This window comes from Podarcis melisellensis, assembly GCF_964234715.1.
Source record: "Podarcis melisellensis genome assembly, chromosome: 6".
In the NCBI taxonomy this organism is placed as follows: domain Eukaryota; kingdom Metazoa; phylum Chordata; class Lepidosauria; order Squamata; family Lacertidae; genus Podarcis; species Podarcis melisellensis.
This window is the reverse complement of record NC_138538.1, coordinates 30,779,060-30,800,570: the sequence shown is the minus strand read 5'-3', so window position 1 is coordinate 30,800,570 and position 21,511 is coordinate 30,779,060. Positions and strand designations below refer to the sequence as shown.

The 21,511-nt window shown below is 45.5% G+C and overlaps 1 protein-coding gene across 2 annotated transcripts in view; it reads right to left on the bottom strand.

Moving 5' to 3' along the window:
* Positions 1-21,511, bottom strand: part of LOC309372751 (fer-1-like protein 4) — a 61,175-nt gene that overhangs the window by 1,762 nt on the left and 37,902 nt on the right. For both annotated transcript variants that reach the window (XM_081916586.1, XM_081916585.1), the window contains 16 exons: positions 20,387-20,555; positions 19,476-19,642; positions 17,852-17,983; positions 16,408-16,450; positions 14,469-14,575; positions 13,167-13,298; positions 12,693-12,803; positions 11,249-11,376; positions 8,413-8,583; positions 7,602-7,756; positions 6,753-6,931; positions 6,023-6,108; positions 3,768-3,866; positions 3,172-3,413; positions 783-1,072; positions 66-166 (listed from right to left, as the gene is read on the bottom strand). In XM_081916586.1, the coding sequence (XP_081772712.1) occupies positions 66-166; positions 783-1,072; positions 3,172-3,413; positions 3,768-3,866; positions 6,023-6,108; positions 6,753-6,931; positions 7,602-7,756; positions 8,413-8,583; positions 11,249-11,376; positions 12,693-12,803; positions 13,167-13,298; positions 14,469-14,575; positions 16,408-16,450; positions 17,852-17,983; positions 19,476-19,642; positions 20,387-20,555 (2,312 nt within the window). The remainder of the gene's footprint in view (positions 1-65; positions 167-782; positions 1,073-3,171; positions 3,414-3,767; positions 3,867-6,022; positions 6,109-6,752; positions 6,932-7,601; positions 7,757-8,412; positions 8,584-11,248; positions 11,377-12,692; positions 12,804-13,166; positions 13,299-14,468; positions 14,576-16,407; positions 16,451-17,851; positions 17,984-19,475; positions 19,643-20,386; positions 20,556-21,511) is intronic.

The following is a 21,511-nucleotide window of genomic DNA, read 5'->3' as shown; positions in this document are numbered from 1 at the left end:
CACGGCCTGAACCAGCCTGGTCTTCTCATTTACAAAGTCATTTATAGAAATCTTTAGATACTTACTTGGGTTTCTCTAAGGGTTCAGGCTCTTTCCGTGCCCGACCAACTGGGGCATTCTCAGCCTCCTCTACAGTCAGTAGCTGGAATTCGGCTTCCACTTTTCCCTGGAGAGAAGCACACTGTGAGCAAAATGTCTGACATACTGCAAGAGTCTGCTGTGCTTCAGAGACTCCCATCTGCTTGCTGCCAATGGTAGAGATCCTGCCAGTGGCAGTTCTGCCTTACAGAGTGGAGTGGGGGTTCTGGGCCAGCAGAGTGACGTTGGCATCGCTCTGCAGGTGGAGGCCAGTGGAGCTCAGCAGGACTTGATGGAAGGGGAGTCCCACTCAGCTCAGGCCACAACGAGTGGGTGTGGATTGCACCCTCAATGTACTACAGTGGTACCTCTGGTTACGTACTTAATTCGTTCCAGAGGTCCATTCTTAACCTGAAATTGTTCTTAAGCTGAGGTACCACTTTAGCTAATGGGGCCTCCCTCTGCTGCTGCACCACCACCGTGCGATTTCTGTTCTCATCCTGAAGCAAAGTTCTTAACCCGAGGTACTATTTCTGGGTTAGCGGAGTCTGTAACCTGAAGTGTATGTAACCTGAAGCATATGTAACCTGAGGTACCACTGTATTTGATTTGTGTTGTATGCTGCCTAGAGAAACAGCTTAACAGATAGCTAATAAATGTAAATAATTATAAAAATAAGTGCATCTTCAGTGAAGTTCTCTTACTGTAAGGATGAAGATATTTCCACTAGGATCTGAAAACTCAACGTCTTCTGGTTTTACAGAGCTCCTCCACTTCTTCTTCTTCTTCTTTTTCTTCTTCTGCTTAGCCTCCCTCTCTTCCCTTTCAATGTCTTCCTGGCCCTTGAGTTTGATGAATGGCCACCAGCCTCTCATTCGTTTGTTTCGGAAGATAGAGAAGCGGGGCATGGCCTTCTCCTTGGCCATCTTGATGGTGCACTGCTCTGAACTCTTGGCGGCTCTCACCATATCGTTCAGCTTCAATTCAATGGCTCCTTGAAACACAACAAAGTTGGGATAACATCATATACTGGCCACTTATAATGGGAGATTTGACAATTTCCCCCCAGATGGCTAGGAAACACAGCATTTCCATCCATAGGGAATTGCAGGAATTTTGTTTGCAGCTATTGGGCTACGATATGATTTACAGAATGCAGCCACTACATTTTTGTAGAGATCACAGCATTAGACTGGAGCAAACAGTCCCCTGGTTCAAAACAGGAACTTCCATCATAATAGAAGTAGGTAGAAAATGCACAGCTAAAAGGTACTTACAGTAGGGTTACCAGGACACCCCAAAAGTTGTTGAGCTTTTGGTCTTTTGATTGACTTGCCTAACATCCAGGACAAGGCACCTTTCAGAAACTCCCACTGGACGTCAATTCCGCCTTTAAAATCCCAGTAATGTATGGCAGCCCTAGCTTACAGGGTAGGGAAGCCTGAGATCATTGTCAATCTGACTGGGTGGAAAAAATATTTGCAAACCCAAATACAGCAGTTTGCCTCAGTAGACAAACTGAGACACAGTCAGCATATCTGGATCAGGGGAAAATTGAGGACCATCTGGCAAGGAATGAGCAAACAAAATTGAGCAGTATTCAGGGAACAGCAAGGCAAAGGAAACAAAGAGTCAGAAAACAGATTCAAGGCATAGCCCAGGAACTACTGACCAGCCTCTTCCACTTCCTTTTATAATAGCTAGGAGGCTGGAAGGCACAAAAGTAGGGAAGCTCAAGTAAGCCTGCATTCCAAGGCAGGGTGGGGCAGAGGAACTCTTCCTCAGCAACCAAGACATTTTACTTCTGGAGACAGAGAGCACGATGGCGCTGCCCCACAACTCCACATAAGAAAGCCAGCCAGACTAGCAACTGAATGCAAGAATGCTTGGTGGTTCGTGGGGCACCACAACAATGCTGGTGCCCCTTGCGACAGGGTGCCACAGAAATTTGAGAGCCCCAAGTCCACCACTGCAAAATGCACCCACCAAATCACCCCCTGGTGTATTTGTACACCGCACAACATTACATTAAAAGGGGAGGGGTAAAGGAACACAATCGCCTAAGCAGAAAGATACCTGGGAAAATCTTAAATGATCCTAACAGGTCACAACAGAGGCATCAAGAAAAAACTACATGATATCCTCCACGTGCTTCTTTCCTTCCATCTCAAGCTTTGTGATGTTCTTTGCCATCACAGCTATTCCAGAACGTTACATCTTCATTGGTTAAAAACATTCTTCTTCAACCTAAATTTGTCTTTAGCATGCAATTTCTTACCACTAGGATGTTGTAAATCCCCATATTACATGAGGAAACAGTAGGATGTACAGAAAGAGGAAATATGCAAAAAGATGGCATAGTAGGAAATACAGCTGAGATCTCTTTGTTGCTGTCCAATTTCATGCATTCAGTGTAATTGATATCTGGGCAGCAAACCATGTTCAGAATTTGCAACTTCACCCCAACAAAATCAGAATGAAGTTCAAAAATCTGCAGTACCTTGGTCAACCACTAGATGGTGCTGCCTATTAGTTTTCCCTTTTTAGAGCTTGTTCTTGCCCCAGTGTATTTACAAAATTTCATCCATTATCCCATATTGTTTTAATTCAATTCCATGCAATTTAATCAACAGGAACTGAAACCAAATCAAAACAATATGGAGTCATGAATGAAAGGCTTTGAGTGGTGTTTTACCATTTGTTTGCTTGCAGCAGACAAGCTTTTAATAGCTGCACTGAGAATTTAGACACAAATGGGCTAGATTACTTTTACTGAATATAAATTATTTGTATATGAAGGTGAAAAACAGATGGACTATAGAAAGATGTGCTTGCCAAGCACATGCACTCTCCTTTTCCTATCCCTAGAAGCCTCCTCAATTCAGATTAGCCGTTTTAGGAAATTGCACTGCTAAAAAAGCCTCTAAATGGATGAGTTCTTTTAGAAAGAAAAGGAGAGTTTCAGAAGCTTTGTAGGGCCAGTTTTTAACTTCCCTGCAATATATTTGTTGCACACCCTTCTGGAAACAACTAAGAAGAAAAACATTTATATATGCCCCAAACCTTTAAAAGGCACAGCGAGCATTAAAATACCTAGAAAGTCATTTGCTGCAATCCTATCATAGTCCCAGACCTGAAGGACCAGGACAGCTGGCTCCCGAAATTCCGATTCCTCCAGAGAGAAGATGGAATCCTTCTTCTTGTAAGTTATCTCTTTTTCTGTTGGGAGGTAGTCAAAGCGAAACACAAATCTCCAGTTGAAGTTGCCTTCCCCAGTCAAAGAGTTAAAGTGAACATCTGTCTCTTGCTTGTCCTTCTCCAGTCCTTTGATCCAACTGCAGAAGAACCTTTATTAGAATCTAGCAATAATTTAGCATCAGTTCCTGGCCCCACCTCACAAAAGGCACAAAACCCATAACGTGTGGGAGAAGGGGGAGGGGGTCCCATTGTGCAGGTGAAAATGGGACAGTTACTTAGCACTACATTGGATATAACCCAATATTACTTATTAATCAAAAGTTTAAACTCCTGCTAAACTAGCAACCCACTGTATTGAAACCAGAACAGTTGGCTGCTTATTCCATCAGGAATATCCTCATGTTTCTAAAGAAATGATAAGCTATACTTATCATTTCTTTATCATTTCAGACTTATCATTTCGGAGTATCTGAATCTATTGGTGAAAGCACCTTTTCACATAGATGTCACTGGAGATTTCTCCTGTTATTGGATTGACGTCGTCAAGGACCACATCGTCCGTGTTCCAGATAATGACACGCAGCTCATAGCTAGAAAGAATGAGAAAATGCAAAGTTCTGTTCAAAACTTATTTTCTGCATCTGTAAATTCTGGACAAAACTTTCCACAAAGAACGAAGAGTACCCTTTACCAATATGAGGGGCCAGACTACCCAGTATGTGAACAACAACAGAAGCATGCCAAATGATCGTAGGGTAGACAGGGTGCAACTGAGTAATTTTAGTCCTTAGACCAGGGGTAGGGAACTGCATCAGGAAGGCAGGCCAGATCCTTCTCTCTTCCACCCCCTGTGGGCCAGCTTGTAATGACATCAGGTGGGTGAAACCTAGCAAAGCTCAAAAGAGGTTGCTGTAACCATCAGTCAGTTGACAGTTACAATAACCTTTTTTTGCAGCAGCAGGTTTAGTGTCAATGAGCTGGGTTTGTGACTTCAGAGAGGCTCCCTGTAACTTCCAATCAGCTGATCGCTAGATAAAGTGTGAAGTTTCTGCAGCAGAGGAAATGCTTTCAAAGCCAGGTAATTTCCCCTTCTGCAGAGAAAGGGTGCGTGCAGAAATACTCCATTTTGAGTCCAAGCTGTTCCTCCCTTTTTGCTGCACTAGCTGTAACACCCACTGCCATCCAAGAGCATCAGGTCACCTGCCCAAACAAAGGCCTTGTCAGCTGACTTTGAGTTGGTGGTGGTGCAGCTCCTTGGTGGAAATGCACCCAAGTGCCACCAATGCCAGCTGACAGTGTGTTTGTAGGAGGGGAGGTTATTGTGTTGTTTTGGCTTTCTTCTATTTCTTTGTGCTTTTATTCTGTATTTTTTATCTTGTGAACGGCCCTGAGATTTTCGGATGAAGGGTAGTATATAAATTTTAATACAGTGGTGCCCCGCAAGACGAATGCCTCGCAAGACGAAAAACCCGCAAGACGAAAGGGTTTTTCGGTTTTTGCGACGCTTCGCTAGACGATTTTCCCTATGGGCTTGCTTCTCAAGACGAAAGCCCATAGGGAAATCTCCGGGGACCTCTTTTAAATGCTGGTGGTGGGGAGCAAAGCCTTTCCCCCCCTCCGGACTTCAGAAGAGGTCCAGGAAGGCCGGCGGGGGCGAAAGGCTTTGCTCCCCACCGCCAGCATTTTAAAAGCGGCCCGGGATAGCAGGGAAGCGCTTCCCGCTATCCCAGACGGCTTTTGAAGGCAGGCGGGGGGGGGGAGCAAAGACTTTTGCCCCCTGCCAGCCTTCAGAAGAGGTCCAGGACCTCTTCTGAAGGCGGGCGGGGGGCAAAAGTCTTTGTCCCCCCTGCCTGCCTAACCGGGGGCTTTTAAATCACCCCGGGACTGTCCGGGGCGATTTAAAAGCGCCCGGACGGCTTTTGAAGGCAGGCGGGGGGGGGAGCAAAGACTTTTGCCCCCTGCCAGCCTTCAGAAGAGGTCCAGGACCTCTTCTGAAGGCTGGCGGGGGGCAAAAGTCTTTGTCCCCCCTGCCTGCCTGCCTTTCCGGGAGAGCGGGAAGGCAGCGCTGCGTTTTCCGCTCTCCCGGGAAGGCAGGCAGGGGGGAGCAAAGACTTTTGCCCCCCGCCAGCCTTCAGAAGAGGTCGGGGGACAGACTGTCCCCGGACCTGGTCTGAAGGCGGTTTCCATAGGAACACGTTAATTGATTTTTAATGCATTCCTATGGGAAACCGTGCTTCGCAAGACGAAAAACTCGCAAGACGAAAAGACTTGTGGAACGAATTAATTTCGTCTTGCGAGGCACCACTGTAATAATAATAAAATAATAATAATAATAATATAGTAGTTGGGGCTTCAACTGTTCAGGGCTCTCTTTAATCAATAGTTGGTGCTTGTTGAGAACCTTACACTGTGCTTTGAAGCCCCAACAATCAGTTGATCGCTGGAGCTTTGAAACATCTTCCAAAGGACTCTGCGTTTAAACTTGCTTCATTTGCATTTCACCGGCATGTTAAAACAGAAGAGACTCCTTCTCTTTAAGGGGATACCTTTTGCATAGTGGCAGCCATTCACATAGCAATTCCTATACATCATTAGCACAGGCACCAGCAGGTCAGGTGCCTGTTGCAGATGTTTTTCTGCAATAGTTCCTACTAGGCGGCACACAATGTAAGAAAACGTTCTATAAAAGGCAAAGCAACAAATAGTTTAGGAATTGGTTCTCTTCCAGTTCACAGAGGGCCTTTACCTGATTGGGAGTCGTGGTTTGATGTTGACAGGAGGTGGTGCAGGGACATCGTTTGGAAACATATCGATCCACATGTGGAGAGCGCCCTGGGAGAAAACAAGGGGTTTGTTTCTGAGATTCAAGAGCAGTTGAATCTATCTAATGAAGGGAGAGGGAAACGTCCAGAATGGTGCTAACAAGTATTTATGAAATATTGCAGACATATTTTGAAACTCAGTGAAATGATTTTTATTCATCCTCAATGTTCAGGAGCTAATTTTCTTTTTGTTTCGAAGTGGTCTGGGATTAGTGCAACAACTCTCACTCATACATTCCAAAGTCTCTGCATAAGGTTTTACAAACAACGTCTACGTTGACGCAGGTATGATTTCCCAAGGCTTCAATGGAAAGGGAAGAAGCTAAGCCAGTCTTTGCCACCTAGTGTCCTCTGGTGGCTGGGGCTGATGGGACTTATAGTTCAAAGCACCTAGGGGGCCCTACATTGGTAATGGCTGGCCTAAAGACCTTTATGATGTTGGAAGAAGGTATGCATTTTTGGTCTCGAGTGCTGCCTCTTGCCATACCACCCTTTCTGTCTATATCTGCTATGTATAACAGCCTTGCCCTTCCTACAATGACAGGGGGGTGTTTTCCCCGCTGTGGTTGTGCTAGTGCAACATTCCTTGCACATGATCCTATAGTACCAATGTGCAGAAGTTGTATTATGAGTAAACCAACAGTCTCGTCTCACCTGTAGGAGACCCGGGCTGTCTGGATTGTAAAGGGACCGAACTTCTACATGTTCTGGTACTAATTTATATCCATATTCTGGCATTTCATCCCAGTGTTGAAGAACATACAAAGCCTTGTGCTCATCATAAGCAGACCAGGTTTCATCTTCGTTTTCTTTCTTGTCTTTTACAAAGGCTTCTATAATAAATAAATAAAATAAAATAAAATAATAATAATAATAATAATAATAATAATAATAATAACAACAACAACCAGAAGCCCTAAGAAAGGGGACCAGACAGAATCAGTACTGTTTATCAGTATCAACCAATGAAGAACGCCATGGCAAAGCCTAGGAATTATATACCGGTAACCTTTAGGAGGCATCTGAAGGCAGTCCTGTACTGTATAGGAAAGCTTTTTAAGGTTCAATGTTTTACTATGTTTTTATATATGCTGGAAACCAGCCAGAGTGGCTGAGGCAGCCCATTCAGATGGGTGGGGTACAAATAATCAATTATTATCATTATTATAAATAAATTATATAGGAATTTCAAAGGGATCTCACCACTGCTCACTTTAGCAGCTTTGGCTTTATGTTCTCCTTTGAAACACTGAACAAGTGTGTTGTAGTGGTTAGAGTGTCGGACTATAATTGCGTAGACCCATATTCGAATCGCCACTGAGCTGTGATGTCCACTGGATGACCTTGGGCTAGTCACTGCCTCTCAGCTTAACCCGCCTCACAGTGTTGTTGTGAAAATGAAATAGGGAGCATGAGAACAATGTATATCACCCTGAGCAACTTGTCAGAAAAGTTGGGTAAAAAAAGGTTTTGTTTTTGTGTTTTTTTAGCATAAACCAGTACCTTCAGGAAAAGCTTCAGGAGGGATCTTAAAAATCTTGTTGTTTACTTTGACTTCCTCCCGCCTGTACTCAGCTGAGGGGAGTGAATTCTTCTTACACAAACTGTCCAAGATATGTGTGGGTTTGAAAGCATCGCGCCACATGTTGTAGCCCTCTCTGTAAGGAAGGAACAGGATCAAACTTATTGGCCTGGTCTGCACATAATACTACACCATGGTTTGTTAAGTCAAAGTATGGTTTGTTTGAACATCTGAACCTAGCAGACTTACCATGGTTTGTTTTCTGAAAACAAAGCACAGTGTGAAACCATGGTTTGTTATTGGCTTAACTTATCATGGCTTGTTTTAACTTTAGCATGGCATTATATCTGAACCAACTACCTTGTTTAACCTTGTTTCATTTGGTGCTCATCTAAGCTACAAGGCAAGATCAGATGGAGAACAAACTAAGCTTTGGAGAAATAAGCTGTGGCTTGTCAGCTCATCTGTAAGATGACCTGTGGTTTGCTGAACAGATCAAATGATGGCTTAGTGTCATGTGAGGCCATAGCCATTACCTCCTACTGGGTGCAGAACTGAATGTGAAGCTGGTTTATTTCATCTTAGTGCTAGCATTCCAGGAGACTATAAAGCAGGGAGCAGAGTCCAACCCCTACCCACCACTATAGGAACAGGCTTCCTTGGGAAGGCTACAGAGTTGCTACCAGCCACTTGAAAGAGCAATACTTTCTGCAAAATAATAATTAAAAAAATACTAACAAAATGACAAGAAGGGTTTGTGGTTGCCTTGCTAACTCCTTCTATATTACATACGTGTCATATTGTGAGGCCACCCCACAGTTGGCTCTGTGATTGCTGTAGAATCGGTTCTCCAAGTCGATCTTTGTTTCCCCAATTAAGTCATCTGATCCGACCAAATCATGGTCAAATATCGATATGGTGAGTTCTGATTCTATGGGAAACGATATGCTCAGCTCCAGTACTCTGAAAAAGAGAGAGGCAGACAGGATGAGAATATATATGGGCAACTAGAGCAGTGTTTCCCAACCTTTTTTGGGCAAAGGCACACTTGTTTCATGAAAAAAATCTCGAGGCACACCACCATTAGAAAATGTTTAAAAAATTAACTCTGTGCCTATATTGACTATATATAAAGTAACTCTCTTTAATAGGCATCAAATAAACACAAAGAAAGTACCGTATTTTTTGCCCCATAGGACGCACTTTTCCCCCTCCAAAAATAAAGGGGAAATGTGTGTGCGTCCTATGGGGCGAATGCAGGCTTTCTCTGAAGCCTGGAGAGCAAGAGGCATCGGTGCGTACCGACCCCTCTCGCTCTCCAGGCTTCAGGAAGCTGTCCGCAAGCCTTGCGCGCCCGGCAGGAGCTCCCGCCCAGCGCGCAAGGCTTGGGGCGGCAGCCTGTTGCCCGAAGCACAGGGAGCCCTCCGGAGGGTGCCCCGTGCTTCGGGCGAGTGTCTGCGAGCCTTGCACGACCGGCAGGAGCTCCCGTCAGGCGCGCGAGGCTTGGGGCGGCAGCCTGTTGCCCAAAGCACAGGGAGCCCTCCGGAGGGTGCCCCGTGCTTCGGGCGAGTGTCTGCAAGCCTTGCGCGCCCGGCAGGACCTCCTGCCAGGCGCGCGAGGCTTGGGGCAGCAGCCTGTTGCCCGAAGCACGCGGAGCCCTCTGGAGGGTGCCCCGTGCTTCGGCGAGTGTCTGCAAGCCTTGCGCGCCCGGCAGGGGCTCCCGCCAGGCGCATGAGGCTTGGGGTGGCATCTGTTGCCCGAAGCACACGGAGGCCTCCGGAGGGTGCCCCGTGCTTCGGGCGAGTGTCTGCAAGCCTTGCACGCCTGGCAGGAGCTACCGCCAGGCGCGCGAGGCTTGGGGTGGCATCTGTTGCCCGAAGCACCCGGAGGCCTCCGGAGGGTGCCCCATGCTTCGGGCGAGTGTCTGCAACCCTGCGCACCCGGCAGGAGCTCCTGCCAGGCGCGCAAGGCTTGGGGCGGCAGCCTGTTGCCCGAAGCACAGGGAGCCCTCCGGAGGGCCCCCCGTGCTTCGGGCGAGTGTCTGCAAGCCTTGCGCGCCCGGCAGGAGCTCCTGCCAGGCGCGCAAGGCTTGGGGCGGCTGCCGGTTGCCCGAAGCACAGGGAGCCCTCCGGAGGGCTCCCCGTGCTTCGGGCAAGTGTCTGCTAGCCTTGCGCGCCCGGCAGGAGCTCCCGCCAGGCGCGCAAGGCTTGGGGCGGCAGCCTGTTGCCCGAAGCACAGGGAGCCCTCCGGAGGGCTCCCTGTGCTTCGGGCGAGTGTCTGCAAGCCTTGCGCGCCCGGCAGGAGCTCCCGCCAGGCGCGCAAGGCTTGGGGCGGCAGCCTGTTGCCCGAAGCACAGGGAGCCCTCCGGAGGGCTCCCTGTGCTTCGGGCAAGTGTCTGCAAGCCTTGCGCGCCCGGCAGGAGCTCCTGCTAGGCGCGCAAGGCTTGGGGCGGCAGCCTGTTGCCCGAAGCACAGGGAGCCCTCCGGAGGGCTCCCCGTGCTTCGGGCGAGTGTCTGCAAGCCTTGCGCGCCCGGCAGGAGCTCCCGCCAGGCGCGCAAGGCTTGGGGCGGCAGCCTGTTGCCCGAAGCTCAGGGAGCCCTCCGGAGGGCTCCCCGTGCTTCGGGCGAGTGTCTGCAAGCCTTGCGCGCCCGGCAGGAGCTCCCGCCAGGCGCGCAAGGCTTGGGGCGGCAGCCTGTTGCCCGAAGCACAGGGAGCCCTCCGGAGGGCTCCCCGTGCTTCGGGCGAGTGTCTGCAAGCCTTGCGCGCCCGGCAGGAGCTCCCGCTGGGCGCGCGAGGCTTGGGGCGGCAGCCTGTTGCCCGAAGCACGCGGAGCCCTCCGAAGGGCGCCCCGTGCTCCGCGCTGCCAGCTGCCGCCCGCAAGCCTTGCGCTCCCGGGGGGAGATCCCCCGGTGCGCAAGACTTGCCAACACCAGCGCCGAGAGGCGATGGGATTTGGGAGGGAGCTCGCTCACCGCCCCGTGTGTGCTCGCCGCCGCCGCCCCGCCTCTCGCCGCCGGACTCGCCCGCCTCCCTCCCACGGCACACCAGGCAACGGCTCGCGGCACACTAGTGTGCCGCGGAACACCGGTTGGGAAACACTGAACTAGAGGATGGGAAACAACCTATGGAAGTAGGCTCTGTACAACCACCCCCACTTTAATTCTTGTTGTAATAGAACCTGCACCATTTTAAACCTATGTATCGTATCTGGGTAAAGTCACACACATCCATCCATGACATCCAACTGGCAGAAGCCCCCTTTAACAGACCCTTCACCTTGAAGACCTTGAACTTGCCAATTTCCCTCCCCCATCTCATGTGGCCAAGTCATTGGCAGAACCCAACAATGCTCTCGTTTGTTCACCCCTCATTTCGGCTATCCTTTGATAACTGCTATACCCTTCCTCATCTTCCTATAGATCCAGCCCTCTTTCCTTCTTTGCTGCACCACCATCTTGTTAGAGATGCATGCACACCTAGGTGGTGCTGAGAATATGAATCCCTCCCTTTTGCATCTCCAACAATGGGACCAACACAAGCTACCCTTTGCAGTTGCCTAGGTTCACCTAGTGGTAAGGCAAAGTCTGCTATAAGCAATGTAGAGAGGATAGTAAAGCTGTGTTCTTACTCTCCAAAGACTGGATGCAGCTGCTTTGGGATGTACCGCTCCTTAGTGTCTTTCTGTTGCTGCCCGATTTTAACCACAAGGTAGGGATCTGCCTTGCCATTGGGGTCTGCAGGACTCAGATTAGTTGCCTAAAAAACATAATGCGTGGCACTATAACATTGGTGGAACAAAACCATATAGCATTACATATATTTGTCTGGAAACACCTTCATGAAACTTCAGGTTGAATTGGTAACAGAAAACTACTATTGCAAAAGATCACTGACCTGTGTTACGTGATCAAAACATCAAGAGTTATAAAATCATAGAGTTACAAGGAACTCAAAGACCATCATTTTCAGCCTCAGGAGGCAGAGCGACCTAGAAGTTAGCCACTTTTCCCCTTCCCCAAAAAATTATTTCCTGCCAGCCAGACCAATATGTCCCAAGCAGAAGCAGAACCATGATTGAAGTGCCTGTCACTTCAGAAGGCTTGCTTGCTGAAGCTAGGACACATGTTACAGGCAAAACTATGGTCACTAGCCAATTAGACCTGAATGGAGTGAGGAGGAAACCTAGGGTTGCCATACTTCAAAAAGTAAAAACTAGGACACACTGAAAGAGTGAGACAACCCCTGAGAGTGAGACAACCCTACTTTCCTTCAAAAGGGAACTTCAATGAAGCAGTACTGTTCTAAAGTGGAAAAGAACTGCTATGTTTTTATGGTGTGCTGAGATAAAGGAATATAGTGCAGGGTCTTCTTTATTTAGCATTCATCCTGATTATTTTGCACAAAGGTTATGCAGCATCTATGCTGATTTCTATATAGGACAGTTATATGACAATAAGCAGTCGGCCTGAGTTCATTCTGATTTGCTTGTGGGGTATTTACATGTCTTCCCATTAATTAATTATTCATCCATCCCTCACTTTTCAATGCATTTCCGTGTCACTTTCCAAACTGCAAAAAGGCTGCTTAAAATGGAGAGGGAGATTTGATGCACTGGGATGATAGAGCACTTTAATCTACTTTAACTGTGCAAACATAATATTTTCATATGCACTTGAATGCCTCCTGCAAAACACTGGGAGTCTGGAGGCTCCCTGCAAAATACAGAACATTTTAGAATGCTGTTTGCATCTCGGAATGGAATCAATGGCACTAGCAGTCCCAAGTCTCCCCAATCTAAAGGCAGAGTGGGGAAATTCCAGGGGCTCATTCTGTGACATCTCATCCTGAAATTCATGAAAGCACAGTTAGGAGCAGCTTGAATTGAATGAAGGGTTTAAATCACAGAGGTACTATCCACCTTGGGAGATCATCCTTGCCATAGCTCAAAGGAGATACAAACAGTGACAACAGAATCCCAGGGGACTTTGCAGGTTGTGGGATGGTTATGAATTCATTATCTGGTAATTGTAGCACAGGTTTCAAAACTCATGCCATTCCGTACAAATACTTACTTTTACAATATAAATTCGGACAAGGACCTTAATGGGTCTGTTTCTGGGGATGCCCTGGGAGATCTTGTGCTCTGCACCTGCCTCTTCAGCCCGATAGACATAGAATGAGCCCTGCAAAAGAGGGATTAAATAATAGGCAATCTATATCACTCTTTCTAGTAGAATGATATTTTGAATAGCCCTATACCTGTCAAAAGATTTTTCTTCTTGTTTCCTAGGAGACTGCAGCATGTTGAGTCCTGCAGTATCACAGCTCTACCACACCTCTGGTGACACATATATTGGAAGTGCAATAAATCACAGGAGAGATAGGAGAAGGAAAAGCACAGTAAAAGTAAAGCTATAACTCCATAAGGAATAGACACAAGGAGGTTTATTACTACATTCTGAGCAAAGTATTAGCCTTCATTCTACAGAGCAGGCTAGATCCGCCATTGCGTTAGTGCACAGGGTTAGTTGAATCCAGTCAATTACCTTGTATTTCCCCACTAAATTATCCTCCTCATTTCCATCTTCATCTTCATTGGCTTTCCCACGATGAAGTGGAAAAATACAGAGCCAGTCCTCAAAATTGTCAAACTCGTTTTCCAGCTCTGAACTGTAGATCTGAAATGAGAGACGTGTTAATTTTAGAGCTTTTTTGCCATAACAGCTGATAATAAAAACTAGCAGTACAGAGAACAGTTAGTGCAACCAGAGGCCTCTCCCCTCTAGTGATCTGTTTTCAGTTCTATCACCGATCAAGTGAATAGGTTATGTCATGTTGCTACAGGTCACTACAGGTCTCTACATTATTTTTTAAGTGGATCCATTAAATCCATTAAAACTTGTGACATAACAAATGTGTAGTCTTTAAGGTGTTGTAAGATGATCTTTGTTGGTTTTGAAGAGCTTATAAAAGAGCAGTCATCCACATCTCTCCTTATCATTCTTCACTGTGGTCTCAACCTCAAAGGCTGACAGAATAGAGCATTATGAACATTGGTGCCTTAGTCAAAAAAATTATGAGATGGTGGTATATAAATACTTTTATAAACAAATATCAATACACACATAAATAAGGCAGGCCACTCTTTCCTAGCCTGAGCAAATAGTGAAGTAAACAATTATTTCCAGTACTCCTTCCCAGTTTTTTTTATGTGGTAAATGTCAGGAGCAGACACAAATAAACTGGCAGGAAATGCCCAAATTGATGTGCATAATATACAAATTGGGGATGGGGTGGGCGCTGAAATACACCAGCCCTAGTCTCACAGAAATCAATAGGAACATAGGCAACGCCTTGTATCTAGTCAGACTGTTATGTACTGAAGTTCTCACCCTGGGCCAGCAGGGGGATACTGTAGATAGTTATGCAAATAAGGGATCAAAAATGACGTTCAGTGATTGGATAGTTTTAGAAAATTGTTACAGTTACGTTGTACTGGAGCTCTATATAAGCAGGCTGACTGAACCCTTCAGTTCAGTTCTGTTCTGGCCTCTGAATAAACAAGAGCTGTTTGAAGAATCGCTGTGTCGTCTGATATGTTCACCCACAACTTAACACAGACCATTTGGAAGTTAGCTCAGTATTGCTGACACTGATTGGCAGCAGCTCTTGAGGGTTTCAGGTGGGAATCTTTTCCAGCCCTACCTGGAAACACTAGGGATTGAACCTGGTGCCTTTTGCATGCAACCCATGTGTTCTGCCAATGAGCCATGGCCCTTCCCTTACTTATCCTTAATAGGACGTACCCTTGATAAATTAGGACAGGATTCTGTCTCTGAAAGACCTACCTTTAATGTAGCTATAAGTTTCCTTTTGGGACGAGGTGGCTCAACCTCAACTATCACGCCATCATCCACTTCCACGTCAAGAGAAGCAACATTTAAATTCCCTCCATCTAAATAAGACATTGAGAAATTAATGGGATAATTTGCTCAACTCATACAGTCAAGTATCACATAGATTTTCCATTCAACCCCTGCAGCTTTGAACAATTTCCAACAAAGTCAATGACCAGATTGTCGCTCTCCACCCCGTTCTTCTCCTTTATTCTTTCTAGCATCAGGCATTCATGCTTGCAATTGAGAATTCAGTGTGAGCACAGGGCAAAGAAAACCTGGAAGTGGTTCCACTGCAGACACCTGTTGCAGCTGACAGAACCAGGGCACATTGTAGGTAGGCACTGGGAGGTTTCTTCAAGCATAGTGCTTCATTAAGATGGCTGTGTGTGAACCAATCCTATGAAATATGAAAGGAGCAGTTTGCCAGCCAAAAGAGGTTCTAGACAGAGAAAGAGGTTTTTGAGAGACTGAAACCTATTACACCTATTATGAGAGCCAGTGTAGTGTAGTGGTTAAGAGCAGTGGACTCGTAATCTGGTGAACTGGGTTCGCGTCTCCGCTCCTCCACATGCAGCTGCTGGGTGACCTTGGGCTAGTCACACTTCTCTGAAGTCTCTCAGCCTCACTCACCTCACAGAGTGTTTGTTGTGGGGGAGGAAGGGAAAGGAGAATGTTAGCTGCTTTGAGACTCCTTCAGGTAGTGATAAAGCGGGATATCAAATCCAAACTCTTATTGTGAATTGACTCTGTGCCCAGTTATAATTCCTGTTCATTTTCTACATTTGCAAATAGACCGATATTCACAAAAAAGCACCACTGGTCTCTCTCCCGCAAAGGATGTTAGACCCATCACCTGCTATACTGGGGCCCCCCTCTGTTGTTGATACTGCAGTGGTACCTCGAGTTACAAATGCCTCAGGTTACAAATGCTTCAGGTTACAAACTCTGTTAATCTGGAAGAGTTACCTCGAGTTGAGAACTTTGCCTCAGGATGAGAACGGAAATCGTGTGCTGGGGGCGAAGCGGCAGCAAGAGGCCCCATTAGTGAAAGCATGCCTCTAGTTAAGAACAGTTTCAGGTTAAGAATGGACCTCCAGAACGAATTAAGTTCGTAACTAGAGGTACCACTGTACACCACACTTTGACTAGGTTGAGCAGCAAAGTATGCACAACTCCAGCAGAGTCTTCCAGCAGAAGATCAGAGTCTTCCTGCTTTCCAATAGTCAGTCTTTTCCAGAATCCCCAGTTAAGAAAACTCCTTTTCCACACAGTCCAGTTCAAAGTATAAAGTGTGTTTTGTCTCATGGTGCAAGACAAGCATAAACACACTATCTACATTAACTTTAAGAGACGCTGGTACATCATGAACTAATCTACTATAATACAGTTCTTTGGTTTTATAAATAAACCTCGTAAAGATTCAAGTTTACAGAGAGATTCACTAGCACTTTACTATGCTAGCTCACCATGCTGTACTTGACCATATAGCATGTAACCTTTGCATTCGGCAAATACCACACAATCATGCCAATATGGCTGAATCCAGCCTTGACTTTATACCAATCACTGCATGTACAAACATTCCTTAGAGAAAGCGAGAGTGGATGAGTAATGCTTTAGGCCTTTGGTCTTGGGTGGATACAAATAACCCAAAGATGTTTTTAACCACCCAGTGCAGCTGACGTGCTAACCCTGAACAGAATCCAAGCACAATTTCACCTATTTTCCCACATTACACCAACATAGGGAACCATGCATCTCACAGCTCAGGGAAGGGGAGCACAGACAGAACATTAATAAAAACACCACTTTGGTAGTGTTTGAACACCAGATATTCTGGAAAGTTCAGGTCCTGGGCCTGGCAATTTCTACAGTACGAAGATCTCACCTGGATCATTTGGGTCCTCTTCCTCTTCCTCATCACTGTAGGACTGTAAAATAGGTTAGTCATTAATCAGACTATGACAAATAACCATCAGTCACTGCTAACTAAGCAAATCTATTAACAATGTAAGATGAATTTCACAATAACACCACCCCCAAAACTCCAGAAACCCATAAAATTTGCTGCAGAAAGCCGAAGCTATATAACACAAATTTTGAGTTGTCTCCAGTATTAGACCTACTCAGCGTAGACCCATTGAAATTAATAGATATGGCCAACTTTGATTTGTTAATGACTGGCAGGAGAAATGCAGAAAGGGTAGCTTTAGCTTATTAGGGTGCAGCTGGGACCTCCATCAGAGTGGAGCCCTCCCACCACCAGTGCTCCTCTCCTGGACTCTGGGCACCATTCTAACACCCACCCACCCACCCACCCCTCATTCCAATTCAGTCTTTAAAGAATCCTGCTTTGTACTAGAACAGGGATGTCCAACTCCCCAGAGACTGTGATCTGCTCCCACTATAAAAACACTGGCAGTGATCTACCCATCGGATTGACCAAAGTTGTTAAGCTTTTTTTGGGAGTCCTCACCCAAGTTCTTGAGCTTTTGGGGGGGGGATGAACACCCAAAGTCAATCTGATGGAGGACATCCCTGTCCTAGAACATCAAAATCAGCATTCCACCCTAACACAAAGCTTCACAGGACCTGACAGTTTCTCATTGTGGCCTTGCTGGGAATCCTGCAAGGATTTATGTATGCTAGGGAGACCCAAACTGATTTATTAATGTGTGATGTTCTAGAAACAAAGCACCCTTTACTTCACATCCTAACCTCATATATTGAATTGTAAACAAAGTACAATAAGGCAGGACTCTTTTTGTGAAGATACAGAATACTTGCCACCTCTTTTGCACCTGCCCATAGCAGCCATTTTCTGCTGGCTGGCACACACAGCATTTCTATCAAGATATGATTACTGGCACCTTATTTCTTTAACCAAAAAAGCGCCTTTGTATTTGAAATAAACTGTTTGTTTGTTTTTTCATCATTTAATTGCCTTCCTGTTTTTTAAGTAGTTCTCAATCCATAAAAGAGCCCATCTTCTTGCTAAGTTTTCTTAAGGACATTTCCTACTCTCCTCCCATTCTTCTTTCTTCTCCTTCTCCAAATCCCATGAGGGGATTGCAGTATCCTGACGGGATATGGTTTTTCCTGCTTCCTCCTACCTGTCCTATGTAGTTCTCTACTGCAGTCATTTGCTTCACACCTGAGTCCCTCCCCCCTCCCCAATCTGCTGCCATTCAGATTTTTTGGACTACAGATCCTATCAGCCACAGCCAGCATGACCAATGCTCAGGAATGAAGGGAGCTGTAGTCCAAAGCATATGGACGGCAGCAGGTTACCTTCTATTGCAAATACAATTCAGTAGTTGAAATCCCATTACCTGGTTGTTTAATTCCTTTAATGATTCATAGTACTTAGACCACCAATCCAGCTCTTCTTTCTCAGGCTTTTCCTCCTCAAATTCTTCCTCCTTTGGCATGAGTTTATCAATTGGGAGTTTCTTCAGAGGTGCCTGAGAATAAATTATCTCAATCTATCAAAGGCATGTGTGAACATAAGGGCCCGACTGGGTTGGCCCAGAAGTTCCATCAGGTCCAGTGTCATTCTTCCAACAGTGTCCAGCCAGATGAAGCCTATAGGCAAGCTCTCCTCTATCCCCCCAGCAATGAGTAAAACTGCTCCCAAACATGGAGATTCCATTTAGCAATCTGGAATAACAGCTAATGGGAACTGGAGTTCAACAGTACCTGGAGGGCCCCTAGATTCTGAATTCTGTTCCACATGTTGCTGCTTTACTACAACATTGCTTTCCCTCATTCCAGATCATTTATGAATACATTAAATGGTACCAATTTCAATAGCAAATCATTGGCAGACCCTGTTGCTTATATCCCTTCTTTGTGAAAATTATCCTTTTACTGGATTTCACTGGATTCTTATTCTTCAGTTAGTTACAAGTCCACAAGAGGACCCATCCTCTTATTCCTGTTATGGTCATCCAGAAGTCATTCATGAAGGACTGTGTAGAATGTTTGCTACTAAAATTCTTCTACCGACACTCTCAAAAAATTCTAAAAGATTAGTGAAGCAGAAATTCCATTTGAGGGAAGCCATGCTGATTCTTCCTTACAAAGCTTGTTCTATAGGTTTGATAATTCTAACTTTAATCATGCTTTCCACCGATTTTCTGAGCTTCTTATCTCCCAGATTCTCCTGGTTTTATGTTGACTGCTTACTAATGCTCTGATATGGAAATGACTCACATCCCTTACACCATACTACCTCCCACAGTTTGTTGCAAGGCTTTTCCTACAAAGGAAATTTCTGACAGGAAAGATCAAAATGCTTTCCCTGGGGCAGATGTGCATGTGTAACATGCATAGCTCTCTCTCATACACACCACAACCCATGCCTACTGCTAGAGAAGAAGAAGAAAAGTTTGGATTTGATATCCCGCTTTATCACTACCGGAAGGAGTCTCAAACCGGCTAACATTCTCCTTTCCCTTCCTCCCCCACAACAAACACTCTGTGAGGTGAGTGGGGCTGAGAGACTTCAGAGAAGTGTGACTAGCCCAAGGTCACCCAGCAGCTGCATGTTGAAGAGCAGGGAATCGAACCCGGTTCACCAGATTACGGGTCCACCGCTCTTAACCACTACACCACACAGTAACAAAGGACTGCAACTCAGCACTCCCTTTTGTGATAAATACCTGGGATTTAGGATAAAAGGATGTGTCTGAGAATCTTCCCTGGGGACCCTACTGAAATCTGTGAGGATCTGTTTCCAATGATATCTATTTGCATTTACACCCCTGCTGTTTGTACCCCCCCCCCTTTTTTGCTGCTCAGTAAGGTTCCCCCACCATGAAGTATCTAAGCTTTTTGAATGATTCAGCTATGTGGAAAATCCATTTCTGCAATGTGGATTTAGAAAGGCACTTCCTATGAGCCACAACACTCCTCTAACAGCAGAATCTGTGACCATCCAATTGCTGTACTCACCTTTGCAAGCTTAAGGGGATTTACTTTGCTACCTATGTCTCCAGCAGCTGCACCAATATTTATTACTGTCTGACCAGCAGCTGCACCAATGTTTATCACTGTCTTCCCAGCAGCTGCACCAAGATTCAGAACCGATTTGGAGATTTTCGGCCGTGAGGCTTTCCGTGCTGTAAGAAAACAGTATAAATTGTATACTTTAGTATGAATACATGCCTTCACCTGCTGAATCATTTCTGCTTTACTAACCCACGCCATACATTTAAAGCACATTCAGTGCAAATTTAAAGGACACAACTCCCCCCAAAGATTTATGGGAACTGTAGTTTCAACCTCCCTGAGCTGCAATTCCCAACACCCTTAACAAACTATAGCTCTCAGGATTCTTTGGGGAAGCCATATGCTTTAAATGTGTGTTTAATGTGCTTTAATTGTATGGTGTGGCCCTGCCCTTTGCCACGCACCCACAACTTTCCTCTAATTCTCTTTGTTAATTAACTAACAAAGAGAAAGGATGTTGCATTTAGATGTACCACTGGCCTGACTCATCTTAAAACTCCTTCATGAAATACAGTCTCTATATGTTCACAGCATGGGTTTTAGGTGGAAATAATACAATCTGACTCTGATAAGATATTAAAAAAGCAAAATGGAGAAATACTGAAGCTTAGGTTGTTTGCAGTCTTGCTACCGTGCTCGACTTAGATTTTTCTTTCAAAGCATGGTGCTTTGAATGTTTTCTGCCTTGGCTTTGACCTTCTGGCATAGGAATGCCAAGAAATTAGATATGGCCATGAGCAGCAGAGTAGCTCTAGTCCAATGCCATGTGCAGGGTGTCACACTCTAACTTGACCCTCACACAATTCCACCCCATTGAAAGGTCCCTTAAAGGAGTTGGGATTCTAAAGACTCACTTTTGGATGGGCTGTCGTCTTCCTCTTCCAACTCATCTAGCTCTTTAGGAGCAAATTTCATAATATGGGAAACTATGTGAGTTCCCACCATGACAGAGCGTCCAAAGGCCCTCTTTTCCACCACGAAGATACTGAGAGGTGGGTGCAAGTACACCTGCTCTGGAAGCTCCTATGGAATACAATCAGGTGCCACAAAGCAGATTATTTATTCATTATTATTCATTTATTTACTATACATTGCTTGATGCCCAGATGACTTCTAAGCAGTGTACAAAGCACACATACATATAGCACAACATTGTTAATATGCAGAAAATTTTTAAATACACCAGGATCAAAATACAGGCAGCAACCATTTTGCGTGCATCCAATTGACACACAACTGAAGGGGGCAGAACAGGGGCAGGGGAGCGGCGGAATGGGCTTATGCTTAACCACTGACATGTGCAATGACCTGGCATGCAGCCCCCGCACAAACAGGGAGTTGCCTGTACCCAATAAAACAATGCAGTTAAAACTAACATCCATGAATAAAGTATACAATAAAGCAATCCTTTTAAAACAGCCCAGCAATGACAACAGAAATTAAAACAGTAAACTGAATTAGTAATCTTGGTCAGCAGTTAATATAAGGTCCCAAATAAGATTATTTACTGTATAAAGTGATTTGATAACTGGTGGGATGGTTTTATATCCTAGTTCAACAAGATACTGTGAATGTTTCACATCAACCTTGGCAACATTAGAAAGGGAGGTCAAGTCAAGTAAAAGGTATGGATTAAGAGTCAAAATATCAGAAATAAATCCAAAGCTGCTATAAGTAATCAATTCAGGCATTGATCACATATACTGGTTGGGTTGCATGTTTGCATGTATGTTTTAGTGGTATTTTTAATGCATCTTTTTTATTGTGGCATGGCCTTTCAAGAGGAGCAGGTTGTTCCATCATTGGAGCTTCCACAGCTATGATAGCAGAATTCTACAGCTCTGCTCAAGACCAAAGTATCAGTCATTCAGCAACATTCAGGTTGTTGCTCAGCCATTTCTACTGATAATCAAGCACACGGAAACCTCAAAGGTTCTCAGTGGATGGGAACATTATTTAGCAGAAATGTATACAATGTG